This window comes from Centruroides sculpturatus, unplaced genomic scaffold (genome assembly GCF_000671375.1).
Source record: "Centruroides sculpturatus isolate CEXI.00-Female unplaced genomic scaffold, Cexi_2.0 scaffold755, whole genome shotgun sequence".
Taxonomy (NCBI): Eukaryota; Metazoa; Arthropoda; class Arachnida; order Scorpiones; family Buthidae; genus Centruroides; species Centruroides sculpturatus.
This window is the reverse complement of record NW_019384882.1, coordinates 247,003-267,866: the sequence shown is the minus strand read 5'-3', so window position 1 is coordinate 267,866 and position 20,864 is coordinate 247,003. Positions and strand designations below refer to the sequence as shown.

Genomic DNA, 20,864 nt, shown 5'->3' with positions numbered 1-20,864 from the left:
TATGTAAAAAAATCTTCCATTAAAATTTCACATACAAATTACATGAAGACCCTTGATCCACATAATTGTAATGCATCTTAGAGCTTCTTGAATCTTGTAATTTCTTCAGTTATCATAGTAATTTCCGTCATTTTATTACAAACATTTTTATATTCCATTGAAACAATGGAAATCTCTTAAAATGCGTTCTTAAAAAAATGGTTTGTTGAGTGTGAAAGACAAACAAGAGCACAATCTACAATACAAAGTTTATTTTAAGACTTGACAGTGATCGACATTACAATGGACGGATACTGATTATTAGCACAATTATTAAAAAAAATAATAATAATCTACTCCAAACCTTTCTATGTACTTTTATGAAAATCATAACAGTAATCACTGCTCTTTACAAAAGAGCATCATCGAACACATGGACTTACAATAAAGTTGGTGCAAGACAATTGGACAATTTATAGTTAAGTCCAATTCCACGTATCTTAATTATTTTTGGCAAGTGTAAATGGAAAAAAAAAAAAATATCTTTTTTGACAACCGTTCCCGAAAATACATAGAAATAGCCCACAAATATAACAGTGTAAAAAAATACAGGCTTTAACTTTAAATTGTTAAAAAAAATTATTACGTCAAAAATTTCGACTAAACTTGAAAATCGTGTGGAACATAATCTACCCAATCGACAAACCTCTTTCTTACTTCTATTGATGGCTGTGTTTTTCTTTCTTCGCTCTCTGTAGTGGAAGTAACGTCAACTTTTGTTTCTTTTTCTTCTTCGGATTTTGGTGTCGATGGTGGTTCCTGTTTGGATTCACTCGATGCTTCTGTTGAATCTGTTGTAACTTCGTGACTTCTTCCTGCTTCTTGTTTATCTAAAGTTGAAGTTGGCAATTCGGTTACTTCTTCTTTGACAGCTGGTGCTGTTTCTGCTTTTAATGGTTGCTCTTTAGTACTGGCATCAGTGGATGGACGTTCTTCTTCTGATGGTCTATCAGTAACTTCTTTCTCTTTCGCTGATTCTTCATTCTGTCTATATAATACTGGTGTGGTGATTTCTTCTTCTTTTGGTTTTTCTTCATCTTGTTTTTTAACTTCAGCAGTTGTTGAACTTTCGACTTGTTCCGTTGTTGGCTTTTCTGTTTCAACGCGCTTTTCATTTGTATCCACATGAACTTCTTCATTTGATTCAGATGATGTTGCTGTTTCATCTTCGTCAGAACGTCCTTCCTTTTTCAAAGGAATCTGGGTACTAGGTTGTTCCGTTCCGACTTCTCCTTTGCTCTCTTCTGTATCAATTGGCTTCTCGGGTTCTTCTTTCGCTACTACTGGTTCTTCTTTGGCTACCACTGATTCTTCTTTGGCTATCTCTGGTTCTTCTTTGGGTTTTTCTGATTCTTCTGTTGATTTTTCGGGTTCTTCTGTTGATTGTTCAGATTGTTCTTTAGGTTTTTCCGGTTCTTCTTTGGGTTTTTCAGATTCTTCACTAGGCTTCACGGGTTCTTCTTCAGAAGGACCCGATGCATAAGATGGTGCTTTGGCAGTAGTAGTAATTTGTGAATCTGAAGATTCTTCTTTTGGGCTTGTTTCTTCCTCTTGCTGTTTAGGTTCTTCTTTAGTTGTCAGTTCAACGGATGGCTGTTTCGTTGTTACACCTGTTTCTGCTTCTGCGGTGCGCTCCTCGGGTTTAATATTGGGCTCAGCAGAGAGCACACTTACATTTTCTCCAACGGCTCCATCAGTCTGTTTAGCTTCATCTTCTGGAATCTTAGTGGACACTCTATCTTCAGAAACTTCTACAGGGAGAGATTTAACGGTAGTAGTTATGCTCAATAAATCACTCTCAGGTTCTTTGGTTTCGCTTACAACTGATGTAGATTCGGCTGCACCTTCTAAAGTATAAAATATGTTATAATTAAATATATGCATTTGTTAAAATTTTATCTTTAAATAATTTTTTAAATTTTTGTAAAAGATAATCTGAGTTGACTCGTTATTAGAGAGTAAGTGTATTATTGTTACAGATTCTTATTCATAATGAATGTATTGTGGAGTGAATCCTGTGAATAAATTATAAAATATATCAAATTTATTCAGTATTTATTCGAAAATATTTGATAGAAACATAAAACTACAGCACAAAAACAACAAAAATTAGACAGGTTATAACTACTTAGTCATAAGTAATTTTAAATCTTCAACAAAGTAAACTAATGTACAATTTTAAAAAGTTTGCAAAAATAATCATTAACTACAAAAGAATGAACCATCAAATGTTCTTAAACATTTACTCCTAATGAAAAATTGTATATCAAAGATAAATTTCCTTCACTCGTTATCCTTGACATCGATTAACATAAAAACAATTTGACAAAACTCATTATAGAAGGAAGCAAAAAAACATTTTTAAAATATTCCAAAGCATAAACATAAGAAATTATATAAATAATTATATGATTCTGTACGATTTTTCCGCGCATAAATCATATTCAATTAATTATAAAAATAAATGGAGTCAAAAAAGAGGATAATTGGAAAAGTTCCACACCGTGAAGAAGTGTCCAAAAATGGATCTGCTAGTAAAATATTTGTTTAAATGGCTTTTAAAATGTTAAAATAAGATTAGGATGTTCCTGTGTAGGAAAACCTGTTGGAAAGGGATGCTTCAGCATCCCTTTCCAACAGGTTTAAAGCGAATACTTCATATTAATTTGATGAGTGGTCCGTATTTTATTTTCACTTGTAAGTAATCAAAATCTGTAGTTAGTCATCTGACTTACCACATTGATAGGAACAGCATTCTCCTGGTGTCTTTACTCTCTGACAACCTTTCTTCTCTTCGCATTCAGTTAGAGTACAGGCAAAACCCGGAAGGCGACAAATACACATTTCACATGGATCACTACTGGGTACAGGATCTCCATTACTATACAGCACTCCATCCACAATGCAGGCTAACATCATGAACGACACGAAATTTCACTTTAGTCACTAACATCATAACACTCTATCCTTAAAATTTATTGCTTAATATACATAATAGGCCTACTACGTATTGCTTAACTTTATAACTCAAATTAAACTTCTTTTTTTTTCAGGTAAAAAAAAAATGTATTGTAAAATAGACAGAAATTTGTAACGAAGAATAGTCATTAAGAGTTAAAGATTCGGAGCTAATGACTTTTTGGAGTTAAAATTAGAACCTGCCGAGCCTGCATGTAGGTGCTGTATGAGTAGGAGATCGGCACTTACTATTGAACAAAACTAGTAATGACTATGATTATATGATGCACGATAAACAGGTTGAGCATACTTTCTAAAAATTCCCCCGTAAAAGACCAAAGTAAAATATGATATCCCTAAAATTATAACCATTCAAATAAAAAAATAACTGGAGCAGCTGAGGAAACAAGAATTAGACATTCTAAAAGGACTAGTTCTTGTTTACAAATCGAATAACTGATTAAAAGGTGTGATAAAAAAGTCAATTTTTCATAGATCTACAATTTAATTTATGTAGAAACCTCACTCGCTCGGCTAATATTAGAATGCCAACAAAACGCGCAAATATGCAAATGAGCTTACTATCCAACACATTTAAAGCATTAACCGCAACATATAATTATTTTTTTTTTAAATAAATTAAGCATCGTGAAGTTAATATGTTCTAAAAAAACTTCAATTTAACAGAGTAAATAAAACAAAATAATGTATTTAAAATTGAAGAAATAAACTTACCTGTTTCATTAGCGCTATAGATTTCTGCTCTTCTAAAACGATAAAGAGCTCCTAAAAATAAAAATAAATAAATCTTTTATAAAACTAAATAAAATAAATATAAAAGAAAATCAACAAAAATTTAGTACAAATTTTCTTATGTTTATTTAAAAATCATTCGTGCACATCGACTGCAATTGTAGAAAATAACGTTAATTTACTTTAACGATGTGTATTTCCCTTTAACAATAATTGGTAAGCAATTTACTTCACCAAATAATAAGAATAATTCTTCAAAAAAATTCCAATTTTTTCAAACTTAAATAGGTCAAGTAAGAGCATTTTTTTTTTCTCTCTCTTACGAAAAAAAAAATAAAATATTTAGATTTTTCTCTCTCTCTCATCAGTCTTTTAGAGCGTAACAAATCATTAATATAATTATTCGTGCGTAACTCTAAAAATACCTCTTTCTTATATTTAATTTATGTAGTAAGCGGTTAAGAGAAAGGTAGTGCGACCTTCTAAAAGTCGTGAAGGTCATGTTTGAGAGGGGAACGACACACACACACACACACACACAGTCGGATCAAACTCCAGCTTTAGTGTATAAGAACTAAACTTAAAATTTATACATTCAAGCTTAAAAAAATATATATATAAACTGGTTTATATATTTAAAAATAACGTTTATTAATCTCTAAAATAAATATAAATTTAATAATATTTTCGATTTACTTACTACTTTCAACGGGGGTGACGAAAATCCAAGTGCCAACGCACAGAACTGACAACAGCAGCTTCATTTCTAAATTAAATTTAAAACAAAAAAAAAATTATGTTATATTATTTCCTTATTTAAAATTTACATCTTGATGAAGAATGGTTTGTTATTTTAATAAATAATAAATAATTCTTGAAGGTTCTCGGCCACACCTTTTACATTTAAACATGTCAAGGTTTTTGGCGCTTCAAATTCAACAATAGCGTGTTTAAAAATTAAAAAAAATAAGTTGATTTTATTTCAAAATTAACTCTATTTTTTAATAGAATTATTAAAAATACCTTCTTATTTTTAAATAAAATTATATTTAAAATATTCAGGATGTAAGTAAGTCCTTACAGGTTTTTTTTTTTATTACTGTATTATTATTTATTTCTGTAACAGGAAGATCATTTCGTCTTCTTTTATTCAACTTTTTATCATTTAAAATCTAATTTATTATTCATCTCGTACGTCAAAGAAAAAGATAATAAATTCAAATTTAACTGGTCATAAACACTAATTTACTTTTTGTAAGTTGTTGGGGTTTTTTTTTCTTTTGATTCAGTCACGTGATATGGTCAAGATATCAACGACCTTGCATCACGTGATCGGAGGTCAAGTACCAAAGAAAGGGTCGACATATTAAATAATGCAGTAACGCTGCATACGGGGGGAGGTTAAAAGACTGACTAATGCAGGTATGCTGCATACATGGCGTCAATAGGAAAACTACAAACACATGGTTGAAATATTAACGTAATACAAGAACATTAAAAACACTATATAGGAGCAAAATATATGAAGTAACACTGTAAAATAAGCACAATATATCAAGTAATATAGGAGAAACACTACAGAAGAGAAGGAACATAAACTTAACATATTTCAAACTGGAATTTAAAATAATTTCCCCATTTATCCTATCAGATAGCCTATATTATGGATCATTTTTGCTTAATAGAGCTTTAATAATACCTCTAACGTACTCATTTTCATATTACTAAAATAGTTTTACCTATTTTTCAAACCAGATAAAAATGTATGTTATATATTTTTAACGTAAATGATATTATAAATTTTCAACAGGTTCTTAAACCTGTATTTTTTTATAAAAATTTCAATTATTATTCCAATCATGTAACATAATTGCAGTTACAGTTATGTAGTTATAGTAATACCTTACATAAAACATATAATAATAGTTATGTAAAGATAATATTATAAATACAAAAAAAAATTTCTCCAAAGGAGAAGGTCAAAATTGTCTATTTTACTACTAAACTTCTCCATAAAGGTTATTATATTATAGTGTAATAGTATATAGAAAATAAAATTTATACTTTTATGACTATTAATTTATATAAAAATCTACTAAAATAGAGGAAAATACTTTCCAGAATTGTAAGGGTAATTAGCTCATATTACTTAAAATTTTAAAGCTATTAAATGATATAATTAAGTAAAATATCATTAAAAAAATCCCCAAAAATGAAAGGACTTAGGGGAAAAATCTAAATCTCCTAGAAGTTTTGAAAATTTTATAGCAATTTAGCTTTAATAAAGTCATTATGTGTATGAATCACATTAAAAAAAATCCCTCAAACTGCGAAAAAATACAATATTTTCTCCCCCGATCCTTCAAAATATTAAAGTATTACATACACACTAGAATGAAGTGTAACGAACAATTGAACTTACCTGATAGTTCGCTTTCCTTTTCGAAAGTGAGAGGAAGATCGCCAGGTATATACTGTATGAGTGGGGTATACAGAGGACCCGGATGGTCGATAACTTTCCTACTAGTCGTAGTGGTGTGTGCTGTATATATAGACAAGAGCTCGTACAGAAAACCTGTTGTCTAGGCCTTTAACTGTAGTCGACCGCAGGGCACAAGATTGCTCGTTGGTGCTGCATAGACGTAGACAGTGCGCAATAGGCGGCCCACTTCTATAATTCTTTACAAGAGCTACACCTGATTCACTTAACTCGTATTCTCTGAACTGAAAAGCATCCAATGGCAACTCCCATTTATCTTTTGACAAAAGGCGTATATTAACTAAAAGAATTCGTTCTAAAAATCTTCCGAAAAAATAAAGAAAATTTTCTTTTTCTTTATTAAATAAATTTTCTTTAAAATAAATCTAAAAAATCATTAATTATTCATGAATTCTTCAGTTTAAAGTTTATGTATTTATATGCTAAACATACTTCATACACCCCTTCACTGGAACTACTAAACAAAGTCTTATGAATTAATTTATATAATTATACGCTTCTCGACTTTATAAATTATAAAATGTTATACTTTTTTTTTACTTTAAATTGTATAATTTAATATATATATATTTTTTTTTNTCGGATTCAAAGGCGATAGACGAATATTTTACACTTGCCACTTCGTAACGGAGTTTTGTTCGTAATTCGCTACATGCTTCATCGGTACAAAATTTTATCTCAGGTCTTCATTTAAATTAAAAATAGAATATTCTTTAGTGAATGACGTACGTTTTTTTTTATTTGAAACTTCATGATTTTAGGATACAATAATAAGATAAAAACTCCTACCAATCCATAGTATGTTTAAAATTTCACATTTGAATGTAAACCGTGTCACTTTCGTTTATCAAAATAGTATTTAACAATTCATTTTTATGCACAAATTTAATAATTAAAATAAATATTACCCGTAATAAACCCATATAATATCTATTTAAACACTATTCAAAATCATTAACAGCTCAGAGACAATTATATCTATCGGCTCTAATAGCATCAATGTCTCTTATTTTATTCTTAATTAATTCTTAATTATTATCCTATCCTGAGATATTAAACGAAATAGACGGTAACACATGAAATTCTTTGTCTTTCTTTTTTTACTTTTTTGGATTCAGGAGATCTCAAAACGTAGAGATTTGCAAAAAAAAAACCGATTTCAATACTTTCCTTTACTATACATAACAGCCAGGAAAGTAAAAGAAAATATATTACAGTACTGTATTTTATCTCAGACTTATTAATTCTTTATTTATTCGCGTAGAAATCTTGGAAGAATTTATAGTAGAAAGTAAAATTTCTCTCCTAGCATTAATTAAACGTGCAGATGACATTTTACTTTTCTATTTTTATTTACAGTAGACCCCCCCTATAACACCGTAGATAATTCCGTGTTATATGAATTCCATGTTGTACGAGTCACTTAGATTTTACAAATACGTGTGCCGGGCTGTGAACGGCTGATGTATTTGTAAAAGCTAAGAGACTCGTACAACATGGAATTTATATAACACGGAATTATCTACAGTGTTATACGGGGTCTACTGTATTTATCTCTCAATCCTATGAAACATTAAGAATTTCATAAGATTGATAATAATAATAATAATAATAATAATAATAATAATAATAATAATCGTTTCATGAGTTTTTATTAAATTTTTAAGCACATTTTATTGCCATAAAATTATACAATTATTATACAATAAAACTTTTAATATTGCTTTATACATTATTTCGTTTTATATGTTTTATATGAAAAATATATCGGATTTATTCTGTTCGTAAAAGGATTCATAAATACCATATTAATATATAAAACATCGCTTAGATGACAAGAATTTATAATATTTTTTTACAGAAAAATTCTTTCGAGTATTCAAAAAATTTCCTGTAACATCTTCGAGTATTTGAGTTATATATATATTTTTTTTTTTAAATAAAAATGTTTCTATGAAGTATCTAAAGAAGTGACTCCAAGTCATTACTTCCAATGCTTTATATTTTATAAAATAATTAAATTTATAAAATAATTTCTAAACTTTTATAAGGTAAATAAGTTTATAATTTATTCTAAAAAGTTATAAATAAATCTAAGACGATTTTAATATAAATTTTAGCAATTTTAGATGCATCTAGAGCTTAAGCTAAACGAGCTACTGCTTGGGTCCTCACGTTAAGTGGGCACAAATTAGGGCCTCATTGGTGGAGAAGGACCTCTCATAAGGTATATTTTAGGGTCACAACTAGTTTAAATCCGGTCTTGAGTGTATATTTTTGTACTGATCTCGTATAATGGACAATACTAAAAGTGGGCTGACAGAGATCCTTTCGTAAATACACAAAAAATTATATGAAAAATCTTTGTTTTGGGTCTTCTATTTTTAAAAAAAAAGCAACGGTAGTGAGTCACTAGCTATTAACTTTATATAAAATAAAGAAAACTGAATTGATATCCGCAATATTTCTACTAAATATTGACTCATTCACTCCTTTGTTTATCGAATTGACAGCTGTGTAACCTTTCGGATATTGCTTTTATAACTACAAAGAATATTCTTTACACATCCTATACTATGAATTATAAAATAGTCACTAGATTATTATTAAAAATAACGCATTCAACGTTAACAATTTTATATATTTCTCACTAAACTTCAACATAAACTGGGATGCAACTGCCCATCTCTATACTCACTTGAATGTATATCCTATCGTGTTTAAGTGGTGTTACACTCATTTATGAATAGTTTTTTTTAATGTAGTACATTGTATTCCTTCCGAAATAATGTTAGAATAGTAAAAAAACATAAAAATATGTTCTAATTTACATAATATTCACGTGTATAAGAGCACGTGTAACAATACTGATCGTATAGCTAACTGCTCAACACTCTGCAACTAACTATAATTACTTATTTAGAATGAATTATAGCATTGTTTTCTATGCTATTTTCAACATTTTTACTTCAAAATAATATACAAAAGAACGTACACAAAGTCAAGTTTAAGTGTGAAAATTGGGAGTTTTAAATGTAGCTAACTTTTTAGAATTCTGTTAAGTATCTAAATTCTTAATTAACTGTAAAAAAAAAATTAAATATATGGGGTGGAGTATTTCCTTTATGATTCAGTAAAAAGTTACTAGGACAACATTATTCAATGCTGCTTCCTGTTAACTTACTACAATAATTATTTTCTTCCATCCTTGAAAAATAATGAATGGCAGTGAAATTATACCTATTTTTAACACGAAACATTATATATCTATATAGAAATTTCTAGTTATCTCTGTTGAAAGTATTTGTAAGAAATAAATCCCAATTAATTTGTATGAATGAGATCAGTTACACACGATTTTTATGACAGAAAAAAAATGTCTTATTTTTTTAATTAAATTAATAATATAGAAGCAAATTTAAAACATATATGTAAACAATAATTCTGTTGTCAATTTTCTAAAGATATAAAATGACAAATTGCCACTAAACCACACCCTTTGACAGTTTTTGCAGGTGTGAGAAAGTAGAAGAAAGTACACAACTACATACGAAAAATGTATTCAAAACTGTAAAATAATTTAATTTAAATACTTAAAAATATAATTTAAAGGTTCTAAAGTATGTAAAAATACAATTTTTTTATTTAAAAAATTAAAAAATAATATAAAAAAATTTAAATTTTATTCCACCCCAAAGTGAAGAAGTACAAAGGGATGAAGTGTTTATCTAATTTTTTTTTTCTATTAAAAGTATTTATTATAAACTAAATTTATAACTCGTCTTCGAAATTTTCTAATTATTTTAAATTTTTATCAATTATTATTACTTAAAGTTGTAGTCGTATAAATTTATATGGACACTATTTTATACTTATATAAATAAATAGTATAAAAGAAAATATTCGTGAAGGAGAAACTATTAAAAAATTTCCATATTGAATTAAGAGAAATATCACGAATTTAATTTTCTGTAAAATATTCACAGAAACGAAAGTTCAAGGAGCTGAGATCTAAGGTAAAAAGTCAACTATAATACGCACTTGGTAAATGTAATTGTTAATACCTTCCAAAAAAAAAAACAAAAAAAAATCAAATAGGAACCAATAAATACGATTGTTACTACTTTCCTATAACTTAAATGCAGGTGCCACTAAGTATATTTGTTATGAATGTTCCATAAAAATCAACTAGAAGATAAGTAAATAGTAAAATACAGTCGACCCACCCCCTATAATACTGTTGATAATTCCGTATTATATGAATTCCATGTTGTACGAGTCACTTAGATTTTACAAATACACAGCCCGGCACACGTATTTGTAAAATCTAAGTGACTCGTACAACACGGAATTCATATAAAACGGAATTATCAACAGTGTTATAGGGGAGGGTCGACTGTAAACTAAACAGGGCAAAGGCCTTAAGTTTTCTGTTTTCTAAAACATAATTAAACGTTTTTAATAAATAGAAACAATTAAAAATAAATAAATAAATAAAGTGTAGATTAATTAATTTCAATGTACTGTATGTACCAATTATCTGTTATTTTACGTGTCTATTCGAACTTGATTTTTTTTATTTATCATAAATAAATAAATGTACAATTACTACTTTGTAAAAAAAAATTAATCACGAAGTAAATAGACGTAATTATTATTAGAAAATGAGTAAATAAAATTTTTGTAAACGATCCATTGTGGGTAGGGGAGCAAAAGGAAGTATGGCATTACAGAATAGAACACACAAATTACAAAAGTCGACCTTGAGACAAGGTTGCTTTCCTATCATTAAATCATCCGTTAGTCAACTGCTGAGGGAAGTAAAGTTTAAAACTAAAGATTGAGAAGGGAATGAGAATTAATAATAATAATAATAATAATAATATGTATATATGTATATATATATAAAAACAAGAAACATCACTCGAGTTTTCAAGGTCTGCCCGGAAAGAACCTTGACCGGGCATAATCAGACTGGTTCCTTTTTAACTTTCCCATTTTCAACTATCATCTCCGTCTGTTGAACTTTGACCTTCGATAATATTATATATTCGGGATCACTGATTCGTGTCTAACACTAATACTTTATTGCCTATTTTGTATTCATATTTATTATTATATTGTTGAACTCTTAGGTTCAAAAAACGCAAGAAAAGAATATTCATTTTTTTTTTTGGATATTTTTTTAAGGATATTTATCACTAAACTGTGTGAGATTTTTTGATATTATGTGACGAGTTATTGTGCACTTTATCCTTTGTTAGTTCTATTATATGTTATATTGATGGCACGTTTTTCAGTATATTTAAATTATTTTTTTTATTAATTATTCTTTGATTTGTATGAAGTTGTTTGTCATATTTTAATGAATGTAAATCTTAAATAATTTTTTTTTTTTTAAATTAAAATAAAATTCAATGTGCTCTTCGAAACTGTAATACGAAAAATGCGTTAGATATGTTGAAAAGTACGCTGGAAATATTGGAAAATGAGCTAAAAATGGTGAAAAACACGCTGAAAATGCTAAAAAGTACGATAAAAATGTTGAAAAATAAATATTTTTAGGTAAATTTTTCTATTATTCAATACTTATTACTATAGTATTTAATAAAACATATCATAATTTAAAATATTGTATTAAAAAATCCCAAGTTTCCACTCATTAAATCCCATTAAGATATAGTATTTTAGACAAAGAACTACCAAAAAATCATAAATTTCCTTAAAAAAAACAAAAAATATATATTATTAATACTGTATTATTATACTTTTTAATAAGAAAAAAAGTGACCCGAACCAGTTGAATATTTTAAATGTAACATAGTTAAACGAATATATATATTTATATTTTTAGAAAAACTTTATTTATTTATTTATTTATTTTTAATTTGAGGTTATAAAATCGAAGATAAACAAAGTAGTAAATATCGATTATCGTTCTAACGATAGTAAAAATAAGGTATTTAAACTATAACAAGATGTACATAATCAATTCAATGTTCCAAATACTGTCGTTAAAGGGGGTTCAATTGCCTTCAGTTGGACCGCCTAAACCCTGTACAGACCTCATCTTGTTCTTGACTGACCTCACAACCTGCAACTCCTTTAGATAAGAGTGATTGGCTCGTAGACTATGATTACCTGGGGCTTATTCTAACATCAACTACCCTTAGTTTTGACGAGGAGGTAATTTTAACCTGTTCGTATTTGTGTATCGATTAAGATTTCTGGCGCCGCTGTCTGCATACAATTTGAAATATATTCATTTCTAAAAACATTATCGTTCCTTCTTTCAAAATTCTTCTTCTTCTTCTTCTTCTTCTTCTTAAAGTCTGTAATTAAATTACTCGTTAATCAAGTAATTAAATTGACGCATATTTTGATTACTTAATAAAATTTTGTGATGTGTTCCACTATAATTATTATTCCTTTCTAAAAATAACTAAAGAAATCCTCTCCTATAACTACTCATTTCTAAAAATAACCACGTTAATTCATTGACATTTTCCTCACGTAAACTTGTATTTATTAATATTATTATCTTCTATAGAAATATTTTAAAGGAACGAACAAAGGGAAGAAGAGTAATTTTAGGAAGAACAAATAACAAAATTTCTTGTTTGTTCTTCCTAATAATAATAATAAAACAAACATATTTTCTCCTTCTTCTCTTGACGTGTAACTAAGTAAAGTAATTAAACTGACATTAGTTTTGATTACTTAATTCTAACCTTCAACAATGGCTATTTCTTTTCTTTTCTTTCTCGATAATCTGATAAGAAAAATGTCTAAATTTAGATAAGATAAAGAAATAAATATATATATATTTTTTTTATTTCTGTACGTGTAGTTACTTAATTAAAAAATTAAATTAAGATTTCTAATCGATTCTATGTTGTTTTTTTAAGATAGAAAATTACAGTCGACCCCCCTATAACACTGTTGATAATTCCGTTTTATATGAATTCCATGTTGTACGAGTCACTTAGATTTTACAAATACGTGAGCCATTTACAGCCCGGCACACGTATTTGTAAAATCTAAGTGACTCGTACAACATGGAATTCATATAAAACGGAATTATCAACAGTGTTATAGGGGGTCGACTGTAGTAGAATTGTTAGATAAGTTGTGTACTTTTGCTTGTTTAAATCAATTATAAGTGAATAAATCTATAATTTTGAATATATCGAGAACAGGAAGATAAAAATTTTCCTTTGAAAAATTGCTAATTTTTAAATATTTCTACACAAATGCTAGGTTAACTGTCTTGTTGTTCGACTTACTATAAAAGAAAGGAGGGATGGAAGAAAAAAAAACCTTATAAATTATTATTTAATGTTGTTTAAACTTATATATAGAGAATTATAAGTAGAATGGGAGTTAAGAAAACTAAATTAACCAATAATTTATGTGTTTTTTTTTATTAAGAATAATTTAGTTTATCAAGAGTTTAGCTTCCCAACCGGTAGTTCGCGATCGCTTAGGATATTCGTAAAACGTATTGAGATTTTTTTCGTAACGTTATAGGTTGGGAAATACTCGAAAGAATGGTAGTTATTAACCATAAAAAAATTATCTATTGTTATAATAACATATAACTTCCTGAGAAGATAAGTCGTGATGAATTTATGAAAAAAAAAAAAAGAAAATGGTTATATAATTCATAATAAAGTGATCTAAACTTCGATAAGTTTTTATTTTTTTAAAGTATTGCAATTAACTTTTTACGATGATTCTTAAAGTAAATTATTTATACATAGTTTATTTTATTTATTTATTTATTCAATTTTGTTGTTATTCTTCCAGGTAATTTAGAAAAATTGTTATTAAGAGTAACAATCTTCAACTGAGTTATGTAACTTTGATAAGGGATATATATATATATTTTTTTTTTTAAAAGATTTATCGAAAGACTTATATCGAATCGACATGACATCAATAATTAAAAGTGTAGTGGCCTTTTCAAGGTCAGTCGAGCTTAAATGGTCAGAGAATGTTGGGTGGTTCCAATACACGTGCCACAGACAGGCCTTACTTTGATATCTTATCGCGAATAATAGACTCGGGGAAGCCACGTTTCTTCAAAATGATCTTATCTAACTTCAAAGTAATTCTGTCATTCCTCTCTCTCTCTCACTCAATTTTTGTTGTAGCTCTTCGAAAAGAACAGCAACCATAGAACAAAAATTGCAGCTCTTCTTGAAGAACTTCGACTAAAAATTCCAGTTACTTGCTTGAAATTTCGTTCGAAAAAAACCTTAAATTTATTAAGGATTTAAGGGAAAATATATAATTTAACGATCCTTTTTAGGATAGTAGTTAGATACTTCGAATTCTTGTATGAGTAATGTATGAAATATGCTGGAAGAAGCCGTTGGGTTGCATGCAAATGAAGCATCTCAAACGTCCGAGTCTGGAGCCAACTGATAGATAAGATTGACGATGGTTTTATGAAAAACTGGATAAGTCAACTAATTGTACACGTGCTAAGAAAAAAAAAAAAGTAAAGAAAATACCACACCTATATTTACATCATTTAGCCAACATGTTAACATCATATTTATACAGTCTGGATACGTGCTTCATAATAAGAAATCAACGTCCGTAAACAACTCGAGGATGCTGCTTTCTTCAAAGAAATTTTGTGAATAATTAATCTTTTTTTTTTTTTCTCCTTAGAAAAACTTTGAATAACTTTTTTCCTTATCTACATAATACTCATGATTGTATAGTGTATTGCTTTTTATAGGCTATATTTCGTTGTTGTGATATTTTTTACTCTAAACATAGTGTCTAATGAAGTTGGTTTTGGTTTTTAACCTATGGTTCGTTTACTTTATGGATAAATATTACTAAGAAATATATGATAAATAGGCTAGTTAATATGCTGTAAATGAATATTAACTAGAATATGACAGAATAAACTTAAAAAAAATAGGAAATTTTTACTATTTTTTTATGGTTAAATAGGGGTGTTTATAGAATCATACTTTGTCCTATCCAAAAGAAAAACTGAGAGACATAAATAACACTTATTTTAATATAAAAATATTGAAGTTTATTATAGATATTTTAATTACAATTTATGATAATTACTGTTGGATTTTTATTTATTTATTTATTTATAAAAATCACACATATTTAGTGAGTATGGAATTCTTGTGGTAAAGGATGTCAGACATGAACTTTTCTTTCTTCCTTTCACACAAGTTATTTCGACTGACAAATGAAAGGGTAAAGTTTTAAACGACGTCTTCTCATGAAGTGAAAACAGGTTTCTTATCGTTTGACCATGACAATATTTTTGTCCTTTTTTAACTTTTGTTTAATCTTAAAGCTCTAGTCGGGTATTTGGAAACAATAGACATCACTAAGCTGCATACAATAATTCAGTTCTGAAGGATAGAATTTTTTTTTTTTTTTTTGGAAAGAATGAATAAATTTCTTTTCTAAAAATTCCTAAATAATAATATTATTGCTATTTTTTTATTGTTTAAAAAATAAATTTTATATATATATATATTTTTTTTATAATTATATTCTATACACTGCAAGGTCATTAATGTTGATAAACATGCTATTCAATGTCCGTTGGCATTATAATTTAGTATCTTTGATAAAATTTATTTTTTAAAAAATACAGTTTAGCAATAAATTATTTTAAAAAGTATACATTTTTCTTTTAAATTCTCTATAAAATATATATTTTTTTCGGACTTTTTAATATAATTCTTCGCATGTTTTCAACCGAGTAAANCGTATTAAAGTCGACCCCCCTATAACACTGTTGATTTTTCCGTTTTATATGAATTCCATGTTGTACGAGTCACTTAGATTTTACAAATACGTGTGCCGGGCTGTGACTCGTACAACATGGAATTCATATAAAACGGAAAAATCAACAGTGTTATAGGGGGGTCGACTGTAGTGTACACCCCTACCAAATACATTCTTCATTATTTTCGTCCATTAATGAAGTATATAAAGAATGTATTTTTTGAAATTTTTATAGAATATATCAATAATTATCATCTAATTTTATTTATAATCAAATTTAAACACTCTTTAAATATAAAAATCTATAATTTTGTAATTAATCATCCTGACACTTCAATTAAAAAACGACAGGGTCTATTTAATTTCGTAAGTATTGATCGTTGTAAATCTTTTCTAACCATTAATTTATTTAATATACCTCATCAACATTTCATGATGATGATGATAGTTAAGTTTATAAATCAAAAAGTTGATGAAATTAAATAGTTTACCGCTCCTATCTCAAAATAATAGTAAACTTATAGGTGAATATCATAACAGATGATGATGATGATGATGATGATGATAAAATAGTATTTACTTTTAGAATAAATAATGAAGTATTCTACGTATTTAAAGCTTTATATATAAGTGTGTTTAGAGTTTATACACAAGAGTAATAGGCTCTAAATATATGTAAGCTGTATAATAAACTTTTATATCTATACAGTACTTATGTAAAGCTTCATTATACACATAAAGCTTTATCCTTTGTCTAGAGTTTGGTGGAAAGTTCTTTATGACGATTTAAATAAGAAGTTTTACAAACAATATTAGACTTGTAGCCATAACTCGGGTCTTAAGCAGCAGATAAATGCCACTAATTTTCAACCTTACATTACTAAGATTAAACTTTAATACTAAATTTAGAATCTTCTTCTATAAAGGTGATCTAGATGCTACTTTTCTACATAACTCTATAATAAAATGCACTTATATATTCTTACAAATCGTGCTTAAAGTATATAATATAGACTTTAAAGACTGCAAATGTATACAAGTGAACTTTTTTTCAAATGAAATTTGCTTTGTAAAAAATACTTAACAAGTCGTTAACTTTCTAAGAAATATTTAATATTATTTATTTTGTTGTAAATATTAAATATATAATTTTTTTTTCTTATTGTTAATGATGGTTTTTAATGATGATAATTCTATTCTAATGTATGGTTAGAGTTAGCATTAATCGTATTTGACAATTCCAAGAAAATATCACAAAGATAGGAATTTTTTGAAAGAATATAAAATTCTTCACTATCTTCAAACACGATTTACTTCCTCATAATAATTTGATTAGCATTATCCAAGTACTGTACTTAGAAATCATTATATCTTTCCAATAGAGTAAATATTATCCTTTATTTTTACTGATTTTTTTTCCTCATTATACATCATCTATTAAACATAATAATCATTCTAAGAATATTTCTCCGATCAACGTTGAATAATATTAACGTTCTTTTCTAGTGTTTTACATAATTTATTTGTGTAAAAACTCGCGTTTTTTCCTCATTTGCATCGTACAAACTTGCACCCTATTTTTTTAACTGTGGATAATTACTAAGAATTGATCCTTTGTCAATGGATGTAACCCTTCATCAATACTTAAACAGACAAAAAAAAAATGGTTTTAGAGAAAGAAAAACCGCAAACAAAATCATAAAAGACACGGAGAAGAGGAAGATATCAAAGAAAAAAAAAAATACAGCCATCAGATGAAGTTGATAAAGAGTTTTATAGATTTGCTAGAAGGATGGTGACAATGTGAAAAACAAACAGATCGTTTAGATTGGTCATTTTCCAAATTACGAACTGGTTTGTTGGTTCACCAAAAAAGGTATCGTTATGACTCCCGAGTGGATGTTGCCATGAGCTATTGTCATACCTGATGTTGGTCTTGTTGGCGTCGTCTTGAAGCCACTGTCCGACCCTGAGGCCTTAGGTTGTTGTACTTCATACACTTGGATGGGATATACGTCTCTCTCGATCATCGAACTGAGCTTTAAACAAACAAAAAGTTTTTAAATAAAAACTTTATTTTATAAAAAAAATAATAAATACTTTAACAAAATAAATAAATAAATAAGTTTACTTCATAAATAAATTATTAAAAAAAAAAAATATATCGAAATTTTTATCAACCGAACGAAGAAGTAAACATGTAAATGCACTTTTCTTTAATGAATATATAAATAATTATGATTTATAATTNTCTCTCGATCATCGAACTGAGCTTTAAACAAACAAAAAGTTTTTAAATAAAAACTTTATTTTATAAAAAAAATAATAAATACTTTAACAAAATAAATAAATAAATAAGTTTACTTCATAAATAAATTATTAAAAAAAAAAAATATATCGAAATTTTTATCAACCGAACGAAGAAGTAAACATGTAAATGCACTTTTCTTTAATGAATATATAAATAATTATGATTTATAATTTAAAAAAAGCATTGCAAAGTAATCTAAATAGAATTTTTAATGTCATTTTTTAAGAAAAATTCTTCTATAAATTGAAAAAAAAAAAAAATCAGGCACAAAATCATACTGCAAAGTATCCTGTTCTTTGTATTAAGTATTGATTCTGTACTTCAGTTTTATCTTAAATCCTTCTTTTATTGAGTAATACTGTCACGTTGAAAGTTAGGATAACCTTGAAATGCCTTGGTTCTGGTAGCGTTATGGATGGCAAAGCCAAACCACAGAGGCCACATAGGTTAATATCTCTCCTCTCCCCTCTGATAAATGTAGATGGAATGATAAAATAAACATAGAAACGTATCATTTAATTCGATAAATAATGTTTTTTTTTTTCTGAATTATAGGAAAATCGTTTACAATAATATTATTTTTTTATTTGTCTTTTTTTTTTCTATTCCCTTCTCTCTCTGTTCCAATTCGAGCAGATACCTGACACTTGTATATTTATTTAAAAAAATAAAAAAATAAAATAAATTAAACCCTTTACCTGCTGCAAAACAGTTGGAGGAAAACATTAAGAATTAAATTAGGTCAGTTTAAGGAAAATTTGATAAAATATTTAATAAAAAAAAAAGCAAGCATCCATTTTGTTCACTTACCTTTTCATTTTAATAAATGTAGTTTTATGGGTTTTTTAAATAAATTTTAAATATTTAAATTATTTTTTTTATTTTATTAGACACCGATTTTTTTTAAAAATCCAATCATCAGCCTACAATTTAAAATTTAAATTATCTCTATTGTTAACGATTTTTTAAATTCGACCAATCACGAGCCTTCGATTTGAATTTTTGAATTTTTGAATTTTTTTAAAAATAAATCAATTACAAAAAATCGAAATTTAAATTATCGAATTAACTTAATAATAATAATACCCTTTTGATATGAATTTCATTAGTAAATTCCCTAGTTTTCAACTGTGAATAGGTTATAATTATTAATTTAGATAAGAAATTCCACTAAAAAAGAAAAATAAATAAAGTACGGAGCTTTAAAATAATTCGAATTTACTTTAAAAAAAAATAAATAAATAATGATAATAAATTTTTAGAGTAAATTTGAAAGTATGGGTGACCCAAAAGTGAGTTAACCTGTTACGTTGAGTTTCTACCAATTCGGTTAACCGACTTTTGGGCCACCCTGTATTAAATTTTACTTTATCGCATTTAATCTTAATAAATTTAATTTGTGTGAGTTTCTGTCAACTTTTAACAGATAAATTAATACGAAAAAGTCGAGAAAATAAGACACGACAGTTGTGTTAAAGTGTATTCAGCCATTATAGTAAAGACAGCTAAATAAATATTATTAAAAACACTTCCTCTGTTAATTCTCTATAATATAATGTTTATTAAATATAAAATAATAAATAATAAAAATTTAACGTCTTTTTTTTTTCCTTTTAATTCTATAAAACTTAAAAGAAAATTCGCCATTTTATTATAATAAAAATCTTTATAATGAAATTAACTTTTTATAGTTTTAAATAATTTAAAAGCTATTTAATTATATTTTTTAATTANTTTTTAAAATTTTAAGTTTTATTTTATTTATTTATTTTATTTTATTTTTGAATTATTAAAAGTTTTTAACAGTGCCATCTGCCGAGAATAGGTGACATTAATAAATTTCTATATTATTGCGAATTTAAATTACAAATATAAATATTTATTATTTTAAAATAGATTTTGTTGTAATATTTTATCAATAGATGGCGATAGGTAAACTTTTTAAATTTTATATCTTAATTAAGATTGGTTGAAAAAATAAAGTAGGCGGAGCTGTTTTTTTTTTGTATATTTTCTATTTATTCTCCGCCTACGTCTCTAAATCATTGTTAAATTAATCGTACTTATTTCGCAATGGACCGCTTATGTTTTCGAAAATTTTATTTTTTAAAAGAAACGATAAAATTATTTTATTAAAAGTATTGTTTTATGTGTCAAACGTTTATTTATTATATTAAATTTATTAAAAATTTTTTTTATTGGCACGCATATTTTTTATTGGCATCCATAACTGTACCTAGAGAAAAATAATCAATCATAACGCTTTAAAATTATTTATTTTAGTATATTTATCTAAACTAATAGTTTTGTCGCTAATACAACTTCAAATGAACACAATGCATGTATATGAGCATATATTGTAGACTCCTACAGCTGTATACTGTACATAATCGTATGCATACCAAAATCATACAAAGAGAAAAGGAAATAAATTGTATCTTTATGTATTACGTTTTCATAAAAGCCATTTTTTTAATAATAAATTCATTACAATCAAAACAGTTAGTAAGATCAATGCTGTTT

The 20,864-nt window shown here is 27.0% G+C and overlaps 1 protein-coding gene across 2 annotated transcripts; it reads right to left on the bottom strand.

Annotated features, from left to right (window-relative positions):
- Positions 1 to 236: 236 nt before the first annotated feature.
- On the bottom strand, positions 237 to 19,179 carry LOC111631057 (proteoglycan 4-like). 2 transcript variants are annotated; one of them, XM_023375250.1, is made up of 8 exons: positions 19,152 to 19,179; positions 17,955 to 18,069; positions 12,448 to 12,582; positions 6,173 to 6,474; positions 4,451 to 4,516; positions 3,733 to 3,783; positions 2,775 to 2,948; positions 237 to 1,886 (listed from the first exon to the last, which is right to left on the bottom strand). In XM_023375250.1, the coding sequence occupies exons 5-8, from the start codon at positions 4,512 to 4,514 to the stop codon at positions 640 to 642; spliced, it is 1,536 nt and encodes a 511-aa protein (XP_023231018.1). In that variant the 5' UTR covers positions 4,515 to 4,516; positions 6,173 to 6,474; positions 12,448 to 12,582; positions 17,955 to 18,069; positions 19,152 to 19,179; the 3' UTR covers positions 237 to 639. The 2 variants fall into 2 exon arrangements, with proteins under 2 accessions (XP_023231018.1, XP_023231019.1); XM_023375251.1 differs by lacking the exons at positions 2,775 to 2,948; positions 12,448 to 12,582; positions 17,955 to 18,069; positions 19,152 to 19,179 and having other exon boundaries at positions 6,173 to 6,506.
- Positions 19,180 to 20,864: the final 1,685 nt, after the last annotated feature.